Below are 22,735 nucleotides of genomic sequence, written 5' to 3'. Positions count from 1 at the left end.
CAACTACTTGTTTTGGCAAAGACAGTGGCAAAAACCTCATCATAATTTCTTCTACAGGTTTTTTCAACTAAGCTGGGCCTTCAGTAGTATTATGCCATGCTAAGATGTCTCTCTATACAGTTTACAAACTCAGTAAAATCAGATATCCAAAGAGATGAAAATGAAAAATATGCTTGCTGTAGCCTTTGCCAGTTGCCAAGTGGATGTTTATCAGGAAATACCTATTATAGGCTGAAAAGAATCAAATCACTTCTAATATGATAGCAACATCTGATGCAAGACGTTGTCTTCTGCAGCTAAATAAGTTGAATATGAATGGACTCGACAGCATGTATTATGAAGCGCATTATGGTCTGGAGACTTGGTGTCGCCCTAACAACCAGACGATATTTCCTTAATTAAGTATAATTTTTTCCCTACGTGATCACAAGAGGATTCTGCAAACTCTGGTGAATTAATGGTCTGGCAAATGCATGTAATTCTCTGCTCTAGGTAACTGTCAGCTTCAAACATGTTAAGCTATCTTAGGAAAGCTGCAAATACTTGATTTGTTTTCCCAACTTCTTTTCCTAACATATTAAACGGTATATGTTTAGGGACTAGAATATGTGTATTTTCTATTTAAAAATAACGTTTACTGTCTCTGAGAAATTTTTTTGTCCTTGATATATTTTTTCTCCAGTCCATATTTTTTTAAATAGTTTATTTGCAAAACCTGTCTTGCTTACTTATTTACTGAAAGACATTTGCTATCAGATTTTTCCACTTTCTGTCTGGCACTTGTGTTTGCTACACTAAATCATAAGACTTCCTTCACCACTGCCCCTTCTTCATTTCCAGGTTCCTGAATTTATACACAGGAATAGCTATCAGTCTGTCACATCTGTAACGACAGCAAGTTCCTCCAACCATACCTTTGCAATAAACATCTTTGCAAAGAAAGCTTGGTATTTGAAGGCTTTGGGACATCCTAAATTAATTGCAGCCACTGCTGCTGGCAGTGTGGGGCTGCATGAAGCTGTGGTGTGGGTGTGACTTTCTGCTTACCCCATCACATATCACAAGTGGGAGCTTACCTTGTCTGTCACGGAAAGCCCTGAGGCAATTCTCCATCTCTAAGCCAAAGGAGAGGGCTGCTCGTAGAGGGAACTGAGAACTGTTTATCAGCTGACAAATTTGGTCTGAGCATTTACAATTTGGTACAGTAAAAATGCTGGTTTGTGGTGTGGATCATTCTGAGCATAAAGTTTACGATTTCTTACCATAACTGAAAAGTGCAGGTGGATGTCCAAACCCCAAGACCTCGCCTGGCTGCGTGGTATCCCAGGCCACTGATTTTGAACATACAGCAAGAACATGATTTTGCTTGGGCATGGTGCTGCTTCAGACTCTTGCACTGAATCTACTATACAAGGACTGCCGAATGGGCTGAATGAGTGTATGCCCCACAGATTTGCTTTCAGACTCTTTCAGCAAAAGGATAGATTTTTTTTCAGCAAAAAGAGAGGAGCAGCATGAAAGAGAAGAATATCACGTAAGGAAGAAAGAAGGGCTTTTTGAATAAAGTATTAACTCTACTATGCTGAAAGAAATTTGAAAGAAATTTTGTGGTGAAAGTTTGTGACTATCTTGATTTCTAAGGACCCGTGCCAACAAGGAGAAGGTTACCACTGTGGTCGTTCATTAGAATGAGTTAATCAATGGGTTAATCTGTGTAAATCAGTGCAAATTAATATAGCCAAGAAAGAGGCAAAAGTGTTCGCAAGCATTGCAGGTTTGATACTTGCACACTGATCAGCTTGTTTTATAAGCATTTATTTGGAATCATGACAGATATTCTGTGGAGGCTAGTTTCTGTAATTTGCCAAATTTCTCTAGGGACTCTTGTCAGTGCAAGAAGCATAATCCACTATGTGACATAAAACAAGCTGAGGGTATTACAAAAAGGACTGACCAAGCTGAGCCTACCTCCGTTTTACCATTGCATGCAAGTTATGAGTTCGCAGAGACTGCAGAATCTACGCTTCTCAGATAGGATGTGCATAGACAAAATATTGCTGGAAGGTGAGAAAAAATTGAATTGGTACTTCCCTGGCATTTTTTATTTTTGTTTATTTTTTATTTGCGGCTGAAAATTTGAAATCTTTTGCTTCTAATCAGATCCTTGGCAATGCAGTCACATAGCTCTACATAAATGTGAGACAAACACTTAAGAACAGGTGTGCTGTGGTTTTTGGAACTAGTTTATTTTAAATTCCTGTTTATAGGTGGATTTTGTCAGTAATCTTGATGGAAAAAATGTCAGTTTTCCTTTTTTTTAAACAAATACATTCATCCACATTTTCCACGCTTTGTAGCAGATGTAATGTTGTGATTGTTTGTGCAAATTTATAATGTGTGCACACAAACATACATATGCACAAAGTAGAGCTATTATTTCATATGAAGAAATAGCTGGAAATACCTCCTTATTTCACTATCTGCAAAAAAAAGAGCAGACCACTCTGTTTCTGACTGACTTTCTCTAACCAACACAGGAAATAGCATTTTACACCATAGAACTGAAGAGAATCAACACTTCACTAAGGCATCAGGTTGCCAACATGGGACCTTGGGGAGTGGGAGAGCAAAAACCAAGGAATATGAATGGCAAAGAAGCTTTCTCCAAAGCTCCTCTGGCATGTCTTTTGTTTCATTTTTGTTCAAAGTCTTGTCCTTGCTTTAGTTCATATGCTGTTTATTATTAATGTCTTTGTTTTTCATGCGGAGAAGAAAAATGCTTTTTAAACGCTGTGTATGTGTTTTAATGGGTGTCACTACCAAACTCACTGTCAGTAGCTAGTCTTACTTAATCAGCTATAAAATGTCATGAGTAAGGGTTCTTAATTGAGACTGGAAAAAGCCAAGATAATTACCATAATAGGTTGAAGATCTCAGAGACTGAAGGGTTTAGAAGTCAGAGAAAATTGGGGACATATGTGTTCTGTCTGTAAGATTATTCTATATAGGATATGGAAAAATAGAAATGACAGGCATTTTGCAATGTACAGTAGCATTCATCATAGAAAGAACATATGCATTTGTTTGTCAGAAGCAATGAAGTAAAAAATGACGCTTAATTGGAACTGACATAAAATGGCCTCATTAGTAGTACAAATAATATATGTGGGTAGCTTGGTTGTCAATAGGAACAAAACATATTTCCTCTGACAGATATATCAGTCTCTTTTAAGATTCATGTCAAGTTTTCAGCCAGGTTCACTCATTTAGAGAATGCTGCTTTTTTTTTTTAAAGTGAAATGTTGAAGTGTAAATGATGTGTGTTTGCAGGGTGCTGTGATAACACCAACAATGGACCACACTATGTCAATGCAGCCAGCAAGCATGATGGGCCCTCTGACCCAACAGATGAACCACCTTTCCTTGGGCACAACAGGAACGGTAAGATCATAGATTATACAATTTACTTTCTATATTGCAAAACATTTATTGCTTACTGAGTTTCTCAAGGTAATATATTACTCTTGGGTTTTCAGTGCTTCACCTTTTTGCAGTTTAATATTGCCGTGTTTACTTTGTTTTTTCTCCGTGTCCAGAGATGTATGGTCCTGTCTGGGCAAACATATCAAAGTGCCTTTCATCATGACCCAAACACGATGTACTACACAAACAATATCCTCATAGCGCTATGTCACGCAAACATGTATCTGCAGATATGTTTCTAAAACCATCATACAGTCAGCATTAGGTATTATAGAACAGTAATGACAAAGTAGTATAAGTAGTAAAACAGTAGGTCAACAAAACTTGCTCTGTACTTAGCAGGAATTATCTGTACTGATTCTCATGTAAATATGGAAGTACTCCTCTATCAATTTGGTTTTTAATCAGAAATTGTTTGCTTGTCAATCTAGAATGTTTTATACCACCAGGAAATGGGAGTTCTGGCTTCATGGTAGGATCCACTACTCACTTCTAAAGCATAGCAGCCAGCCATACGTAGTTTGCTCCAGGCTCAGAACTGTGATTTTGGGTCAAGGTCAGCTGTATTTCCAGTATATTATATTTAAAAATGCATATTTCAACAATTATTTTCTCTTTAAGCTGTAAGTCAGACTCAATTAACTCCCCCAGGGTCAGAGAAAGGCAAAAAATACTCTTAATAAAAATTATTAAAACTCTCTGAAAAGTTCCTAAACTACGACAGCCTACACACAATATATGGTGGTTTGATATGTGAATGTATGAACACTGCATGTCCATGTATTTTTTTACAAAAATGCAGGCATAAACATTGCACTTTTATGTCTTTAGCACACATGCTCTTTATATAATAATTATGTGAAAGATCTATTATGGACTTAGAAAATGTTTTTCTATTTCACCACTGTACTACTTGATACTAGTCTATAGGAACACAGTTTCCAACTTTGGTTTGGTTTTTTTTTTTTAAATTGAATAAGGTACTGGATAAAGTTACATCTGTACAGAGTTATTTAACCCACTGTATTGGGTCTTCTCTTCCTCTTCCTGATCCTCTTCTCTTCCTCTCCTTTTTTCTTATCTGTTGAATTTAATTCTAACTCCAGTGTCTTTTCCCTCTTCTTTAAAAAAACTGTTAAGATCCTGAGACTTCTGTATTTATTTCTGATGAAACTTAAATATGATGGTTTATTGTTTATTCCTGTTATTTTAAATGTTTCATTCAACAATCAAAAGAAGTAGAAATTATATCTCAAAGTTAATATCAGCATTTTTCCCCTCTGAAGACGTGAAATTGAAGGAAATACTAGGACTAGTGAGAATTTCTGCATATGTAATTTCTGTGATTCAAAAGTGTGTTTAAAAAGTAAGAAAAGAAATGGAAAATAAATTCTAGTTGTGCTGCTGGGCAACTCCTGTGGATTTTTCCTTCTGTCTGTCATTTTCATTTCCATGACTCTTACAGACATTGTCTTCTGCGCTTGTTTTCTTGCAATCTTAATGCAAGCTAGAAAATTCCCAGCTAATGTTCTCTTCCGACTTGAGACCACTATTACAATGCTCATAGTAACAAATCCATAGTTACAAATCCATTTGGGGAGGCAGGGGAAGGACTCTGAAAGGCAGTGGGTGATCTAGTGGGTGATAATAAGATCCTGAATTTATTTTACTGCAACTGAAAGAAAATCTTTCCTTCCTTTTCCTAGCTCTTTACACAGTCTTATCTTTCAAGGTCACAGCATTCCGTGATAACTTCTTGAAATACATTCAGAGGTATACCATATAGGTTTATGTTTACTATCTTTAAAACTCCTAACTCATTTACAGAGAACTTAAAGAGCCAGAAAGAGTAAATGATTGATGGGTGTTACAATATCCATAGGCTTTTCTCAAATCTCAAATGACACCCTGTTTTGTCACATACAGGATTTCTCCTTGGTAAAAACACCATCAGCAGCATATTCAGTTAAAGTCCTCATGCAAGCAGGATAATCATGGAGGTCATTGGGAATTCCTCCTGTCAGGAATTAAAGGGCAACTTCACGATTTGGGCTGCCAGTAGCAGTTTTGTTCAATGTATCCATCCTGACTTGAAATTGAATCTTCCTAACATGTTCTGTTACAGAAAAAAAATGTGGGGAAAATGGACAACCTATTTAGAGATATGATTTATTTAGAGATATTTTTACTTCATTTATTCTGAAGTCTGAATTTCAGTCCAGAGAGAGGAGCATTGAGAGCATAAAGCCATGACGAATTGAGCCAAGTACAAACCATGCTACTGTGAGTACCTCAGCAGGACTAAGTGTTATGTGAGATATAAGACACAAACTACACATTTCTGTTATGAATATATTTTTTAATTTTATCCTTAAAACTGTGCAACAGGGTGCCATAAAGAGCCACCAGCTATCTTTCAAGAAACCAGCCAGATTTTTTTAAGCAAACAAGCCAAAAAGTCACAAACAGTTCTGCTCAGTGTTGGCTGTACTCTGTCCCAATTTGATTTAAAAACTTGCGATATGCAAAGCAGTTTTTATTAAAAGGCTTTCATACATTCACTTCCTTAGACAAACCATTTTGGTAATTAACATAACATATTTTTCAGCCAAAACAGACCTCTGTGGTCACTTAAGTGAGAGTTGACTTCCAACCCACTTCCAAACTTGCCTGATTCAGGATGAATGCTGGGTTTCTAAAATATTGCTTCAACAGAAAATCTATTCTCTAGCAAGTAAGCTAAAGAAATAGCATATGGGCCTATGCATGCCTCATGTCTTGTGGGAATTACTCTGCCTTTTGATGCTTTCTAAAAGATTAAAATACTCTGTCCAGGCTGGAGCCGTTCCAGAGGGGAGACCCTTCACGGAGGAACACTCTTTAGCCCTTTGCTGAGGTGCATTACCTGAGTAAGAGCGGCCTCTGCCAATTCCTGCCTCAACACCAAAAATTGGATTTGAGTTTTGATCTCTCAGCCCTGAAGCACACTTTAAAACCCCATGGGAATTCGAGGGGCAGCTGCCTCCATCCCTGCCTGCACTTGATTAGTCACCAGGCCAAGGGGGGCATTTCTGGCTAAATGCTGGCAGGGCTGCTCACTTCCAGCAGGGAGCATCCAATTCAGCAGCCAAAACAGAGCTGTTTTCCTACAGCCCCACTCACAGCCAGCTGCCTTCCCCTTGTGCTATGGGAAGCCTTCAGTTACTGGCCCCAAAAAGCACAAAGAATTTTGTTTAGGAAACCATTTGCCATGAATAGGAACAAGAAGTTTCCTTTCTCTCCAAAACCCCCAAAGAATGCACATTTAATTTTATTTTATTATCTTTTTAACATATTTATTTCTTATCTATTATTGAATTGTCTGCATAAAATCAGACATCCCTGCTATACTAAGCACTCCTCTAATCAGGAGGATGCACTAACGCTATCAAGGTGCCAGGCCAAGTGAAAAGCTGCAAATCCATCTTTACTTGATCTCACTGCCCACCTCACAAAAACATACAGCTGCAGCAAATATTCCAGCCCAAAGGATGGTATAGGGCACCGGGGGAAGAGAGGAGGTAATGGTCTGCAGTTTGTGGCATCTCAACCCCATGTTCATGTGCTGTGAGAGAATTTCATACAGCATTTGCATCTCCCTGTTACTCTGCTTTGTGCTTCATCCACCAAGAACATAATTCTTTCTGCCTTTATGAAAATCAAATTGATTTCTGCCAGTGAAAATACAGTTTACGTTACTGATGAATTGAGAGGCAAGTGTGCGGCTCTGATCACCTCCCTAAATCTGCCTGAAATCTGGAGTTCAGGAGAGAATCTGCCAGAGAGGCGATTTCTGCCACATTTATATGTATTTTTCTTACATACCTCTTCACTCAAAAAGAGCAGAAAGCATTTACATTGGTGCACTGACTGTGGGCAAAAATGTAAAGAAAACCTAAGCTTAAATTATGTCAAGATTACAGCAAAAACGCGATAACTCTGAATATTCTGATTAAGGCTGACAACCCAGCCTCAGCTCCTACAATTGTATTAAAATGAAATTTTAATGCCAGGAGGCATGATGTGAAGACAGACAACCGGTTTTAACCTTGAAATTTTTCTTTTGTTTACTAGTTTATTATTAGTTATTACAGTAAGTCTTGTTTTTCCTATGTAATATTCATGTACAATTAGGTCTGCTATTAAAAAAGGTACCATAGAGGGAGAATAGAGTGAGTGAGTCTGTAAGAGTGGCATTGAAAGAGCAGCATTAGTATGTGTTTAATAATGTATGGAGGCTGGAATTGTTCCATCATCAGCCTGTCATTCAAAATGTTTCCGATACAGCCATTGATCTGACATCTGTTTCGTGGTTTAATAAAGTTGTGATTGATGCCTGAGTGGATATAATACAAAACCTTTAGAAATATAAAAACTGAGCAGTCTGATCACTGCTTTCAGTCCCTGTTGCTCAGCTCCCTTTTACTGCGGCACTTCCACGTTTGGCCGTCAGCAGCAATAATCTGCCTCTTCAGTGGGAAGAAGATTTGCTCTATTCTTTCTCCTCTGCTGGTCTTTCCTGAAGGTAGTTTTCTGTTCTGCACTTTCTTGGTCTGGGTTTCTCTCCCCTCCCTGCTGTTAACATCCATTTCAGATATGGCTTGAGTTCCAGTTTCATCCAACAGATTGAGGCAGCCTTTGTTAGTCCTTGTTGGCAGAGGGGTAATTCCAGCTTTTTTTCCCTCTCTTTTGGAACTGCCTTACCGTAGGCTTGTTTCATCTTAAACCTTTGAGGCCCACACCAATAGGAGAATGAGTAGAAGCCAGGGTTTTTACTAAAACTGCTAGCTCAACTCTGCCGCTTAACTGTTCTTCATGCTTGCAGACAATTCACTCAGCTTTCAGTTTCGAATTTAGAAATGTAATAGGCAACTTACAAAATAAGCTCTGCATTGCACTTTTTAAACAAACAAACAAAATAACCTAAAAAAATTTGTTTAATTGTTCCGGATACCTCTGTATTAAAATTGCAGTCAGGCGGAAGAACTGCATTGACGTAATGTGGGATTCTGTTGAAACTGCAAACCACCCTAACTCAGCTTTCCTGGTTTATAGTATCACCAGAAATCTCTCAATGGAATAACAGGCTTGTTATGCGGGTACATCAGTCTTATCTTTCACTTTGTTAGTTCTTTTTGTTGCCAGCGGAGCTTGATGATATCTCCAGAACCCTTCAATGGAACAACAAGCTTGTTATAAGTTTTTTATCTTTTATTTCCTTTGGATACTCCATGGTCACCGGTGGTTTAAAATGTCACCTAAAGGCCTCAGCAGAATAACTGCTTTGTTAGATAGGGTTGGTTTTTTCTTGTTTAATCTGCAATTCTATTTGCACATACTACAGCTACATGGAGCTGAAACATCATCGCATTCCCCTGATGTTCAGATCCTCATTCAAAAAGCACTCTCTGTTATTCTAATTGTATGTCGCGAGGTCCCTGGAGAGTTACAGGAACAAAGTTTCTTTGCAGTCTTGTGCCTTGCACATTATCAGGTGTTAATCTTAAAGCTCTTTTATTTTATTTATTGACTGACTCTTTCAGTTACTGTTTGTGTGGAAAATATAGGACTGAACCCATTGAAAATTAAATTAGCTTAGTTCAGACTGAAACTAAGATCATCCTTGTCCATTTACTCAGCCAAGGTCCAGGGCAAATGCAAGTGATTAACAACATGGAGCTGTCTGGGGCAGGAGATCCATTTAAGGAGAAATTATTCTGGTTGGAAAGGAAAAGAACAGCATAAGCTCTCTTCAGATTTACAAAAAACAAATAACTCCTCCCGCACCTTCCTTCCCAAACAGCCTCTTGAAAGGCAGCTCCAATTTGCCCGATACATAATTTGAGATAAAAAAGAGGCACTCAGTGCAACTGAAAAGCACCAGATTCCAAGCAGTCAACAAGGAACAAACAACTTTTTGATGAAGCATTTCATCAATTTGCAGAATTTGCTGCCACTAAATATTATTGAGACAAATAGGTTAGCAATCTTAAAAAAAAAAAATAGATTCAACATTTCTATAAGGAAACATTTGCAGGTGCAACGCAGGGTGGAAAAATTCTTAATTTGATAGTATAGGCCAAACACCTGGTAGGGTGAACAAGGAAAGATGTGATCTTTTCCCTTTTTGGACCATCTTGAAGTCCCACAGACTCTTGTAAGAATTGGGCTGATCAGCCCTTGTGTAGAGGAGGCTCTTCCTAATCAGCTGTCTCAGCATGGGTTTCACAGTCTATGTTTGACCATAGCTGTGGTTAGATGGTATTTTTTAATTAACAGAGTTTATAAAATCCCATTTCTGTAGTGTTCCCCCTTCTCTTCTGAACTCAGCTTTACTTTCCTACCATTTGTTGGTAGTGGCTTACTGTTTGCCTTTATGTGCAAGTGTGCCTACCTTCAAAGCCACTGCCTGCTATAGGCAGAGAAGGGGAATGTAAAAGGAGAATAAACACAGATGGAGGGAATTCCATTTTTGGTTCAAGCAGCCCTTCATATGAGCCCAGCGTGTCAGTAGCTTTTATTTTGTGTTAAATTTTACCTTCACACGACACTTCCACAAATGAACAAGTGCTTTTGTTGAGGACTCCTTGCCTCTCTTTGAGATATCAGCTACTGACTCAAAGAGACAGTAGCCCAGATTCCCTTTCAGAGAAGGACTCAACTCCCTGATTGTGGCGATAAAAAGTTAAATCAACACAAAGCAACAGTGATGGATCGGCAAAGCAAAAAGTATCAGCCAGAAGACCCATAATTAATATAACTTCATTTTCATCATCAGACAAATGTCATTCATATAATTAATTTGCAGCTGACCACATATCTGTGAACTAGAATATTTACGGGCTTGTTTCTCATATATTGTCTTACATATGACTGCTGCAGTTCTATTTTGTGATTTCTAGAAGTGCTACCTGGTGATACTTTGAAGGACAAGGGGAATGTAGTTCAAAGCCACATCTTTCGAATCATGTTTGTTATTTAGTGATAGTCGTGCACTGCATATAAAATGAACTATTTTATTTTGCAACAGTGAATAGAAACCGAAAGCCATAAAACTTATAGTATCTGGCATAATAGTTAGTGGTCTTCAGCATATCCTCCCCCAAAAGGCTCGCCTTTAGTCATACTCCCATATGACTTATTTGTTCATATTTCCCGTATTTCCCATATTTGGTCATATGTCTGCTAGAGATGAACCAAGATTGTGAACTCATTTTGCTAGCTACTAGTAGATCGTTCCACTAGAAACTTTGAATGTTAAGAGGAAAAAAGTATATGTTCACGCACGTTCACGTGAAATTGTGATGCCACAAACAACAGGGCAAGTTTTGGGGAGTGAAGGTTGGTTTAGTTTGATTTGGTTTGGCTTTAGTGATTTGTATAAGATTTAGCTGAAAGAGGCTCTTTATTTAACAGACAGGGAAGTAGAAAAGAGGAACAAATAATGGGTTAAAAAGAGCTGAAAATAATTCTAGGTTTGAAACATCCTGCCACACCTACAACTGACAAACATCAATAAAAGGTGGAAAACAAAAGTACTCTAAATGTCAGGTCTGTCATCTGTATTTTCTTGATGTGTTTCCCTTTTGTAAATGTGTTTTCCATTTTGTAATCAAGAACATAACTCTTTGCCTTATTAGAATGAAACTTATTTTTATTGTCCTGCCTGTGTTTAAAGTAGACTCAGGTGATTCTGACATATACGATGAATATGGCTTTCCAGAGAAGTAATGAATCCAGATCATCAGTGGTGCAGACAAACTCTGTGGGGCGTCTGTAATCCAAGAAAAGTTTGAGGATCTTAGAGAGGTGAGGTGTTTTTTGCCAAACTGTGATCATGTGAAAAGCAAGAAGTGTCTCCCAGAGGTGGTGCTTCCACAGCTCTTCTCTGCCAAGAGCTGGGAAACAGTCCTGTGGTCATGTCTCCACATGCTACAAGTGTGTGTAAGCACAGCAAGAAGTCCTGAAATCCTTGAAGGGGCTGTATCCTCAATGAAAAAGAACAACATGATAAATTATGTGGAAGAACGACTAGTTTCTGCTAAGCACTGTTGCAGTCCTTCACACAATATCAGTTCTGTCTAAGGTGAAGTACTTGAATTCTATCAACTTCAATCACAGATGTCGTAAACTTTAGCTGAAAGAAAAGGGCATGAAGGTGATAGACAACAGTAGCTTATAACACAATGTATGCATGTGAAGGGCATCCATGGAAAGGAGAAGATGATTTTAATGATGCTAACAATATAAATAAGGATCTGAAAGTAAAATAAGGAAAGCATAACTTGAATATCTTGCAGAAATTGGTAATATATTAAGAGCTAGACTAGTGTTTGAAAAGGATCACGGAAAGGTCATTGTTTGGGACATCTAGAACTCAACTGGGCCAAACACCTTAAAATCCGCAGGAGGGACTTTCAAGTGTTGACAGAAAAACAGAGCAATGGTCTAACAGCCTTTTTTCATCTCCAACCTCTGTTTTTCATTGCAAAGAAACATTGTTATTTCAGTTCAAAACAAGTAATAATAATTTAATTTTTATTTTCTATTCAAGTACTGAGAATTCAGGAAATAATAAAAACTTTTTAAAATGTTTGCTGAGCATGATGTACCAAGACTCAGAAGAGAACTGTACATCAAAATAACATTTTATTTACAATGTCTGAAGTTTACACAGTCAAAGAGTAAACATATGCAAGTGACCATTCACAGTATGCACTTAGAAAAAAACATTTGGGACCAAGAGTTAAGACTGACTCATTTCAACATGTGTTGTGTAGATGAGTAAGTATACTGCTTGCTTTGGGCTTTTTTTTTTTCAATGAGATGGGTACATTTTGTTAAGCAAAATGTTTCAACTCTGAGCAGCAACCTTTGAATTACGTTCCCAGTGTTTTCTCATAGGGAAAACTTCACTTTCTCAGGGGCACTGGGACTTCGCAGAAACACTAGATTATAGGTGCTGCAGTATTTCTGAAGGTATCACATTGCCACATTATTGAAAACACATACGATGGAGTTGAAAGTGAATTTAATTTGAAGGATGTTCAGTATTTTTCATACTTTAATCACAGTGACAGAAATAACATAACGTGTGTGTTGGGCAAAGGCCTGGACCTGCAGATGCTCACAAAAATAATATTCCATTGAATTCCACTGCCTTTTCCCATAGCGTATCCCACTGAACTTCAGTGCACAGTGCATTTCAGAGTTAATCCACACGGCGTATCAGATGGTTGGCAAGCTGGTAGCCCAAAGGTTTAAACTTCCTCTAAGACAAATTGCCAATGCTTTTGAGGTATCTTTCTTATTTTCATCCGGAAAGAACAGCCTGTTCAGGGTTCACTCATTTGTGAAGCAAGGTTAAATGAAGGAGCTAAAGGTACAGTCTTCATACACTGTGTAAGACACTGGGCTCCTGTATATACAGTGATTTCAGCCTGAAGTTCTCAAAAAAGGGTAAGCTTTGTTCAAATGATTTACAATTCCATAGGGAGCTGCTGCTGGCAATAACCTCTGTGCCCTCAGATGGTATTTTGTTATTCGTGAGTTATGGGCGATTCTGTGTCATTGCTACAGCGCTGTAGAATCCTCTTGCTCCTAAAAGACTCAATTTGGGAGGAGAGTTCTGCTATAACTAATATTTACTATGAAACAGCTCAGTCAGCACATTTCATTAAACTGTAACAAGGGGTTTGAGAGCAGCTGCATCGAGTGAATTTGGGAGTTTGCTGAATTGAGTTGTTTTTCTAGCAAGGTAAATGAACTGTTGAACACGGCAGATTTCTACTGTGTGGCAGATGAGAGCTGCACCATGTCGGGATGGGTCCAGGGAGCAATCGTATCTCAAAGAGGCACATCCTTTTCCAGTCCCATGGAGGACTGCTCTATCCTTTGGGATTCGTTATGGCTTTCGAATGTGATAGGCACACTTGTATGCTTCTAATTTTGCCTTTTTGATTTTAGTAGTTGTAATATAGCAACAGCCAGTTTCTTAAGAGTTTAGTATCTAAACGTCTAAATTATTGCACGTTCGCCAGCCTCAATGCCCTGTTTTCCTGTGCTGAGTGTGTTTCTCTTGTGGGGGTTTCCCTCAAATCAGTATAATATTTCTATGACGCAAACTGATTTCACTGATGCAAAAACATCATGCTGTTTGTGTTCTCTGGCCTGCCAACCACTGTTGTACACAGGGTTTGCAGCATAGACCAAAGATGTTATCATTTCCAAACTGACTTTTTTTTCCAGCCACTAAGGCACCTGACTGTTCCCTTCTTCCCATACTGTTTACCCTGATTCTGCTCTGCTGCCAACCGTTCCCACCTAAAACACCTGCACTGGGCTAAAAAATGGGTTCTATCTGTTCTTTTTTCAATGACCACTTTTGACAGTGCTAATCGGGAGTGACAAAAATATAATAACAAGGTAAAGTGAGTATTTGGCTATGAAGGTATTCCCACAGATGATCTTGCATAGTCTATCCACAGAATCCAAACTGGTGCTCAAAATTTTAGTAGCCAAAGGTAATTTTCTAGCAAAAACTATTTTGCTGCCTTTCTTTTAATGTGCAGGTGCTCCTAACTAGCTATTAGTAGGGCTGATTTCCTGCAAAGATAACGGACTTTTCTCAGAAACTTTAGTTTTCTGGTAATAAATGGCTGATTCATCAAAGTGGCCATAATTTGATTCATTATATTTTATTTTAATTGAGGCTTTCTACTTTGATGTAAGAAAAAGGATATCTTTTTTCATTTACACTTTCTAGAAGATTAATCGTATTACACAAAGTTTATTAGTAAGTAGAAAATAGTACAAGTAGCAACAACTTCAGATTTCCTTGATGTGTTATGGGACATAGGGAGATAATAGAAACAAGTTCCATTTGGTGTATGGACACTGGTTGAATAAGGATTTTTGCGTATTATATTTGTAGAGTTTGTGCCTGAACTATTGAGAGCAGAAGACCACTGACCTTCCTGAAATTTCTGTCCTATATAACAGAGTTGGAAATCAGAAAATTATTGATGGAAAAATTTAAAGTAATTAACTTGCAACAGAAGGCAAAGAAAGGAATGATACATTTCAAGGCTTATAAATCCACTTTTCCTTTTCATTAATTTTCGTACAAATGTCATGAGCAGCATTATATTTTCTTGTGTTTCAAAAAGGAGAAATATGGCTTAAGCATCATGGCACCATCTTGAGTTTATTTTTAATATTAGGATTTTTAATTTATTGCATACACTATTGGATATGTGTTCCAAGGAATGGTAATATATGATTGCAATTACAAGTCTGGCACAGAAGTGTAAAGGATTAGTGTCTCTGGCCTGTAATTATTCCACAGAGATCTTTGCAGGCAGAGTTAGGCCTGTTGCAAACTAAGAAATTGCAGCACTTACTGTTAGTTTGAAGCACTTCGTTTTTTAGGCAGTTCATTTTATGTAGCTGTGGAGTTTCTGTGGAAATATTTTAACTCCATCTGTACATATCATACAGATTTCTGCCAAACGTTTCAATTTTTTTTTTCCAAAGTACAAGTGATACAGGAGGGAATCTATAGCATTTGCTATTCCTCCCAAACATAACCAGACTCCAGTCTTTTGAGAGACATCCTGAGGTAGGAAACAACTGACAACAGCAGCAGCACCTGTAGTACATCTTATATTCTCAAAGTGCTTTAAAAACATGAATTAAACCTTATAGCATCACTTAAATAAATAAGCAAATTAATGCAAGACCTTCGATTTCCTTTGAGGAAAATGAACTCCGTACAGTGTAGTCTTTCTTATAGCGTGGACAGCAGCTCCTATTCCAAACCCAGGCATGGCTCAGCTGTACTGCTAATGCAAGCAGGACATTTGAGGTAAAGCCCAGATTCTCGGTGCGATGGACTGCCGTAAGCTGTTCCAGTCATGGCAGCTGAACTAATTGGCCCCTTCTTCCCAGTAAGAAAAGAGTAGATTTTACCAGTTCTGGTTAGATTTGGCTTTACTCCTTATCTCTTCAGTGTGCCTAGCATTGAAACTTATTTGCTTCTCACTGAATAATCTGGAATAATCTGTCCTCTACAATAATAACAAAAAGAATTGTAAACTAGAAGTTTGCAGTCAGCTCAATGTTCTAAATTCCCATGCCAAAATACATCGTGAATGTCAGATACATTTTGGCATTTGTATTTCCTTGAGTTCACTAACAGTATGGACAGCTGTGTCTTGGTGGTTGTATTTAATGGTTTTAATCTCACTCTGTTTTCATCTTCACGCTCTGTGTAGTCTTTCTCATGATCCTTCACAACAAGCAAAAAGTTCCAGTCCTGAGGCTAGGATGACAGTTAAGCAGATGCTGTTTCAGTTCACAATTACAATTCCTTCAAGGCTATTAGGGGATATTACGGCTGGACAGGCTGGCAGACTGCCCCCCCCCCCCCCCCTTCCTAAGATTAAATTCATTGTTCCTGACATCAACCACTAAGTGAGAAGAATCTGCAAATGCCCTTATTCAGCTTCAGGAATAGCCAGTTTTACACTTTCTAAATGTTAACTCTGCTAATTTGTATTTTAGGAGTGAGGCTTGGGAGTTCAGTATAACACTCGTATGTCAGCAGCGATCCTTCTTTGTAAGGTGAATCATGCAAAGTCCTATGGTTTTAAAGGCATTGATATAAATTTGTTTGATGGAAAAATGGCCACTTTGTCATCTCTGTCATATTCTTGGACAAGAAAATCTGTCGTGCAGTTAGGATTTTCTCCATTGCAAATATTTGCACAGCACTTAATCTTTTTTTTTTTGAGTGTAAAAGGAAAGCAGAAAGGGGACATTTTGCTGATCCATGAGTGCCAATGCAAAATGAAGATATCTGAGCTTTCCAGGCAGTCCATGTGCCAAAGCCAGAAGTGCATCAAAGAACCAGAAAGGACAACCTAGCCTAGAAATAGATACTCTGCAAGATCCTCCTGAGAAGAATAATTCTGTGACTCAGCTGCGGCGTTTAGAAGAGGCCAGGCTATTTTGCCCCATCCTGCTTACTTGCCTGTACAGGCTGAGGTGCATTTGTGCAGCATTTGTTCCTTTCCGCATGAGTGGAGCAGAGGGATCAGAAAAGTTCACTGAAAACTCCTGTTAGGGCCTGTGTAGCATTTTTTTAAATATACGCCTTTAAGGAAAGCTAAAGATGATTGAATTTCAGTTTGATAGCTGTAGGTGGGCTTTCTCAGCTGTGATTCTTACTTTTTTCCAACACTGTATGTGGCATCCATGCCTTGTCACCAATGACATTTAAGAGAATACGTCTCTCGGCATTGCCTCCTGATGAAAGGAAGGGTCGAAGATGTTTTCCAGATTCACAGTCCCAGTGTTTCTTGTGACTATTCTTTTAAAGCAGACGGGGGGAAGTGTTACAGCCTTTTCTTCTGTTCCCAGGTGGATCTATTTGAAGCATTCCCAAGTACCTGTAAAGAAGCAGTGGTGTCCCATAGAGGAAAGCTAGATGCCCTAATACCGATTTCAGAGAGTGCATGAGACTGTCTCTCCTGCTGGCCCTATCACTTATTGTAGTTTTGCCGTCATTGACAGTAATATTTCTTTAATCTGTCACATGGAATTCCATTTGAGAGGATGTAGTATGTTAGAATTTTTGTTAGTTTTAAAGCTCAGCAGTGATTTATAATATTCTGTGAAATTAATATATTATTAAAAATACGTCTACAGCTTTGACTATGCGTTATGACCCATTTGAAGGATCTTGTCCTCTTTTAGAACATCCATCTCCAAGCTCTATTCATTTCATTTGCCATTTGGAGCATGTATCTTGTAGCATTTGCAAGCTGTAACTATGCAGCCATTGAAAAAGGAATGAAAAAATGTCTCTAAACTTTGTATTTCAATCAGGTCTAATTTTGAAAAAGTTCTATGCCATCAGAATTAAACATGTAGAAATTGCATATTGAAACATCTTAGCAGATATGCCAGAGTATCCTTCTGCAAATTGAGCAGTGGGTCTCTTGGTACATTTTTTTGTTTGATCTCCTTTACGATGAATAGCTCACTGGTCTACAACATTTCCTTTCTTTTGGTTGAAATGGTTTTTAAATGTGCACCACTGCAAAACTTTCCTTAAAGCCAGTCATGACTGGGACTTTTCTCTTTTCCATTTTCCCTTTTCCCAGCCTTGCCTTTCCTTATCTGGAATTTGCCTTTGGACCAAGACTTACTCACGTTTTTGAGCTGTATGCAAAGTTTCACAACCCCTTGGTCTGCTCCCACCCCAGGGAAGCATAGCTCAATCTGGTGGTATGGTAATAGTGGTGAGGGACACAGTAATACATTGCCTGGATGAGAGCTGACAGTGCTCTGAGAAATATGACAGTACCTCTGCCCTTGATCAGGCTTCCCATTTGAAAGTTTTCATTTTGGTAATTACATCCTTCCCAGATAGTAGCCGTAGTCATTGATCATACTAATATCATTATAACTGATTCCCGTAAGTCACCTTTTAAAGACATTTTCTATGGTTTCTTTCCCCCCTATATCTTCTTCCTCTGCAGTCACAGGATAAGACTTTTTCTGTCTACCCTTCATCTGATTGATTAGAAATGCCACATACTTCCTTTACGTATGGCCTGGTAATATACACATCACATTTCTTCCCTCGGGATCTTAATCAGAACAAGTAATGGCCTTTAGCTTTTCTCATTAGCAAAATGGAAAAGCACCATACCCAATCCATTAGAAATACAGCATTGTAATATGAGCTTATAGAAAAACGGCTGTGTGCCAGCAGACATGGAGTGAGTTTACCTTAAAGGATTTTCAGTAAAAAAAAAAAAAAAAGAAAAGAAAAGTCACCCTTTCTGTCTGGCAAGCAAACGTTTTGAGCCATAACTTATCACGCCTGTCTGTCAAGCATTTTGCTGTTGCTCCTTAAGTGCTATTTGGACAGCTCTGTCATATAAAGGGCATTCATAAGGAGGAAATACGGGTGTTTGTACATGTATTAATGTCTTCCCCAATGCTGATTCCCTTCATGGATTATCCTCCTCATATTCCATCTCCTATCAGAATTAGAGGGGAGGGGAGGGAAGATTTTGTTATGTTTTGCTTTGCTTTTAATTTTTCACAGAATGTGCTAACCTGAAAAAATGTAACAAGAACAACCATTATGGCATACTCGTCTATCAAGCGTTTACCTGAGACTGCTGCTATGCTTTTTTTAGCCCTGTCTAAAACTGTTTACAATCAGTACACTGAGAGTGAGGACAAGACTGATTAAGCAGGCTTTTTCCCCACTGAAGTGAATTGCTTTTCACTTGGCCTGGATTTTATTAGCCCTAAAAATTATTAAAATTCATACACCAGTATTTGTGCTTATACTGTCCAGAACTGGAAGAGCGTGTTAAAGCACAAATCTGTACCAATTGGTAATTGTATATAATTTGAATGTATATGAGCTGACTCTGTCTCCTTTGAAAGCTAGCACTGAAGGAATACAAAGAACAGCCTTGGAATGCTGCTATTCCGCCAGCACTAAAACACATCTGTTTTACTGGCCCCTTCAAGCATTGCTAATGTGATTCCTGGGAAAATAAGTACTAAGCACACCCATAAAGCTATATTAAATAATGTCTTATGGTGAATGGGTGCTTGCACTCTTTTTTTTTTTTTAAATACACCTCAGGTTTCCAAGGTCTTAAGTTGCTCACCCGTACAAAGTGAGATTCAGAGCTGAAGCATCAAGCTAGCATTCTTGGCTGCTTCACTTATGGTTCATCAGCTGTGCTGATCACACTTCCCCAACAAAATAGAGCGTCCCAGTACAAGGTAAAGAAAATAGTACAGTGAAATAGTGTGAAAGACCTGCAGTAGTCAAAAATGGGAGACATTTTAAAGGGACCTCTTTAGAACGGTTTAGGAGGGGAATTAGTGATTAGATGACAAAACAGGAAGGCATTAAGGCAAGGAGGGATGACTGTTTTTGAAGTAGTGGGCATTTTTTTTTTATCCTTCTTTCATTTTCTATTTTGTTCTTCTGCTTTTTTTTACTTTTTGGTATCTTTCCTCCTCCCCTCCCTCCCCCCCCCCCTTGTCATTTGGATGAAACAATGACAGATTGGGAGACATTCTGTGTAATTTTTACCACGAAGTAAGTTTAGGAGTTCAACACTGTAAGCAGACCATTACATGGTAGACAAGCTCATGACATGGCAATATAGTTCAGTCCACTTAGCCAGCACCCTGCTAAAAGGCAAGGTTTCTCCTTTGGTTATGTAGCCCTGGAGCTGATGTGGTCTGATGTGTCTCAGAGATCCTCCCACAGCTGATAATTAACATACTTAGGGGCAGACTCTGTAATATTCTTACTCAGTCATACTTATCAGTAGGGCATTGACATGAATTTAAGGGGACCTTTCTCCCATAAGAATGTCAAGAGTTTGTGGAAAGTGGGAAAAAGGAAGCCCGCACAAAAATGCTCTACTATTGCCACCTTCCACAGCCCTGCCATGTAAGCAAAGCTAATGATCATGTAAATATATTTAAAGATTTTAACAGACCAATTCGTATGCTAATGAGAAGTAATATTTTGCACTGCATTATTTTAAAACATAGTACTGTAAATGTATTGAAGTTGCCACCAGCCATTAAAGGTTAGTATTCTCTATTATTCCAACCCTTTATGAACATGGCTGATCCTTTTGCCCAAGTTAGAGATAGAAGAAGAGGTGGCTGAGCCACATCAATGGTTTCCAGTTTGTGGGAAATTCATCCTATGAAATTTGGTTTCATTCTGATTCATCTTCTAAAAACTCAAAACAAAACAGAAAGATTCTCCCATGAGCCAGAAATTCCAAACAAAATTAATTTTCGGAAACAATGGCTCATGGTGTTTCCAATACAAAATATACTCCGTAAGATCTTGACAGCTGCCAACTGGTTTAAACATCCCTCTCGGTTGCTGTCCTGCTCCATGACAGCTTTCAGGCAGCAGCTGCAAAGCGCTCCCAGGATTTCATGTTCCAAAGCAGCCTCACCATGTCCGATGCTTTGGGCAGGCTTCCAGATCTCCTAATGAGTCGGCTTACAGGTCTGCTTACTGAGGACCAAATTAGTCCTGGGAGCCAAGTCAGAAAAGCCCAGGAATGTTGCTTTGGTCAGGCAACTTGGTGGGATTGTCCTGGAAGAAAAGCAGGGCATCGGCTCGAAGACTGAACAGGGACTGCTGGTTCCTGGGTGTGCAGGAAGATGCAAGAAAGTCCCAGAGCTTCACCCGAGACCCAGATGGAAGTGGGGCTCTCGGGGCTTGCAAACTCCCAATTCAACCACCCCAACTCTGTGTTGAGCAGCCTGGAAGCGCCGAGTGTGTGTTTTGCGGGACATTGGGCCACACACGCCTGACAGCAGGCTGATTTTCCTTGCATCCTTAGGCATAAAGGCTCAGCATTTCCCAGAGGGAATGTGTTTCCCCCTGCCAAAGCCTGGACTTGCATGTTCACCGTCAATACAGGAAGGCCAGCTTTTATGGCATCCCTAGTGCCACTGTTACCTTCCAGTGTAAGCCCCAACAGGAACCACAGGCAATGTCTGCAAGGTATTTTGTGCTCACTGAATTGGCAAGTTCTCCTCCATCTCTAAATGCAGTGTACTTGTGGACAGCTGATTTTTATGAAGTTTTGAGATGGTTTCTTTTCTTTTGTTCTTTCTTTTTTTTTTTTTTTTTTAAGCCAGTGATATCCTTCATTACAGTTTACCAAGTATTTTGGATTCTAGGGATCTTTTAGAGACAAAGGACTGAGCAATACTGTGCTTCATCTGCTCTTAAGAATGTCCAAGGTGTACTTTGGTGGCGTAATGCTGTTATCTTACTACCTTACATCTGTCAGGCATGACTGCATTTTCATGCAGGTGATGATGAAATTCCTCCTGTTTCTAGCATAATTGGAAATACTAATATTCAGGTGCTTTTTTGTGTGTTTCTACTGTGCTTTTTTTTTTTCTAAGCTTGTAAGTGTCCGTGCTTTCATCTGCTTCATTCTTGGACAGTTGGCCCATGAGCTGTCCACTCTTATGTCTGGTCTGAAAGAGCATATGAAAGGTGTGTGTGATTGATGAGCAACTGTTATTTAACAAGTCTAAGCGGTTCTCCTGTTGTTTTAACAACAACTTCATCCATACAGTATGGACATTTGCACACAGTAGTCTGCTTCTCTTTACACTCTTCAAATTCATGGAGATTTAATAGCCTCTAGAAGACGTTTACCTCTAGAAAGCAATTATTTGTTCATATAAATGGATATGTTATTAATAATACCTTAATGTGCTCATGTGTTGAGAGTTTCACTGACACATTTATTTATTTACTTACGTTGAAAATATTAAAATGTACAGATCAGTCTTCCTTCATATTACTAGCAGCCATTCATCAGGGACTAATTGAAAGAATTGTATTCAGATGGAAATTCTGAAGAATTTCCAACCGAGGGGGTGCGTAGGGAGTTTTTATGTCAGAAGAAGCAGTTATAATTCTGCTGCATCATCCCTTTATTCTTCAGGATACAGGATCTGAAAGAAGAATATAAATGTGACAGAATCTCAGTGATTACCAACCCTGGCTGGCCAAGACTGATGCAGTATACTCTTTTGTTATGATATAGTCACTATACCCTGGTTTTATATAGGGTGCTGCGGATAGGACAGTCTGTAATAAATCATGCACTAACCCATGCTCAAAAACGTGCCCCAGACATCTCATAATGTACATTCACAGAACAGGTACACACAGTGTATTACAAAAAATAAAAAATGCCCCTTTTGTAGAGAAATGGATAAAAACTGAAGAATTAAGAATTGAAAGTACAACAAAACACCAGAGTCTTCGTCTTTGTTTTAAGCATAGGAGTAGTCTTGCTCTCTGGCAAATGTATCCATCAGACCCATGGCATTATTAGAATTATGCAAAAAAGCAGTTTTCACATCTTGAGGCTATTCGTATATGCAGTCATACATGGAGAATCAATCTACATTTCTGTACAGCCTCCATGGATCCCTGCCTACAGTGGAGGCTTTGTCACAAGGAAGACAAGAGTGAAAATATCATGGGCCTAGGTACACTGACATGGACTACAAGGATCATTGGCACCCTGAGGTCAAGTTCCATAGCCATGTGTAAATTGATAAACATAGTATGAACAACTTGTTATAAAGAAGTATTCCTATAAGA

The 22,735-nt window shown here is 38.7% G+C and overlaps 1 protein-coding gene across 4 annotated transcripts in view; it reads left to right on the top strand.

Annotated features, from left to right (window-relative positions):
- The window catches only part of RBMS3 (RNA binding motif single stranded interacting protein 3), a 711,100-nt gene that overhangs the window by 678,189 nt on the left and 10,176 nt on the right, over positions 1-22,735 (top strand). For all 4 annotated transcript variants that reach the window (XM_050891487.1, XM_050891490.1, XM_050891489.1 and 1 more), the window contains one exon: positions 3,331-3,441. In XM_050891487.1, the coding sequence (XP_050747444.1) occupies positions 3,331-3,441 (111 nt within the window). The remainder of the gene's footprint in view (positions 1-3,330; positions 3,442-22,735) is intronic.

The sequence above is a fragment of the Gymnogyps californianus genome, chromosome 2 (assembly GCF_018139145.2).
Source record: "Gymnogyps californianus isolate 813 chromosome 2, ASM1813914v2, whole genome shotgun sequence".
Classification (NCBI taxonomy): domain Eukaryota; kingdom Metazoa; phylum Chordata; class Aves; order Accipitriformes; family Cathartidae; genus Gymnogyps; species Gymnogyps californianus.
Note: the sequence above shows the minus strand (reverse complement) of the source record. Positions and strands in the feature narration are given on the sequence as shown.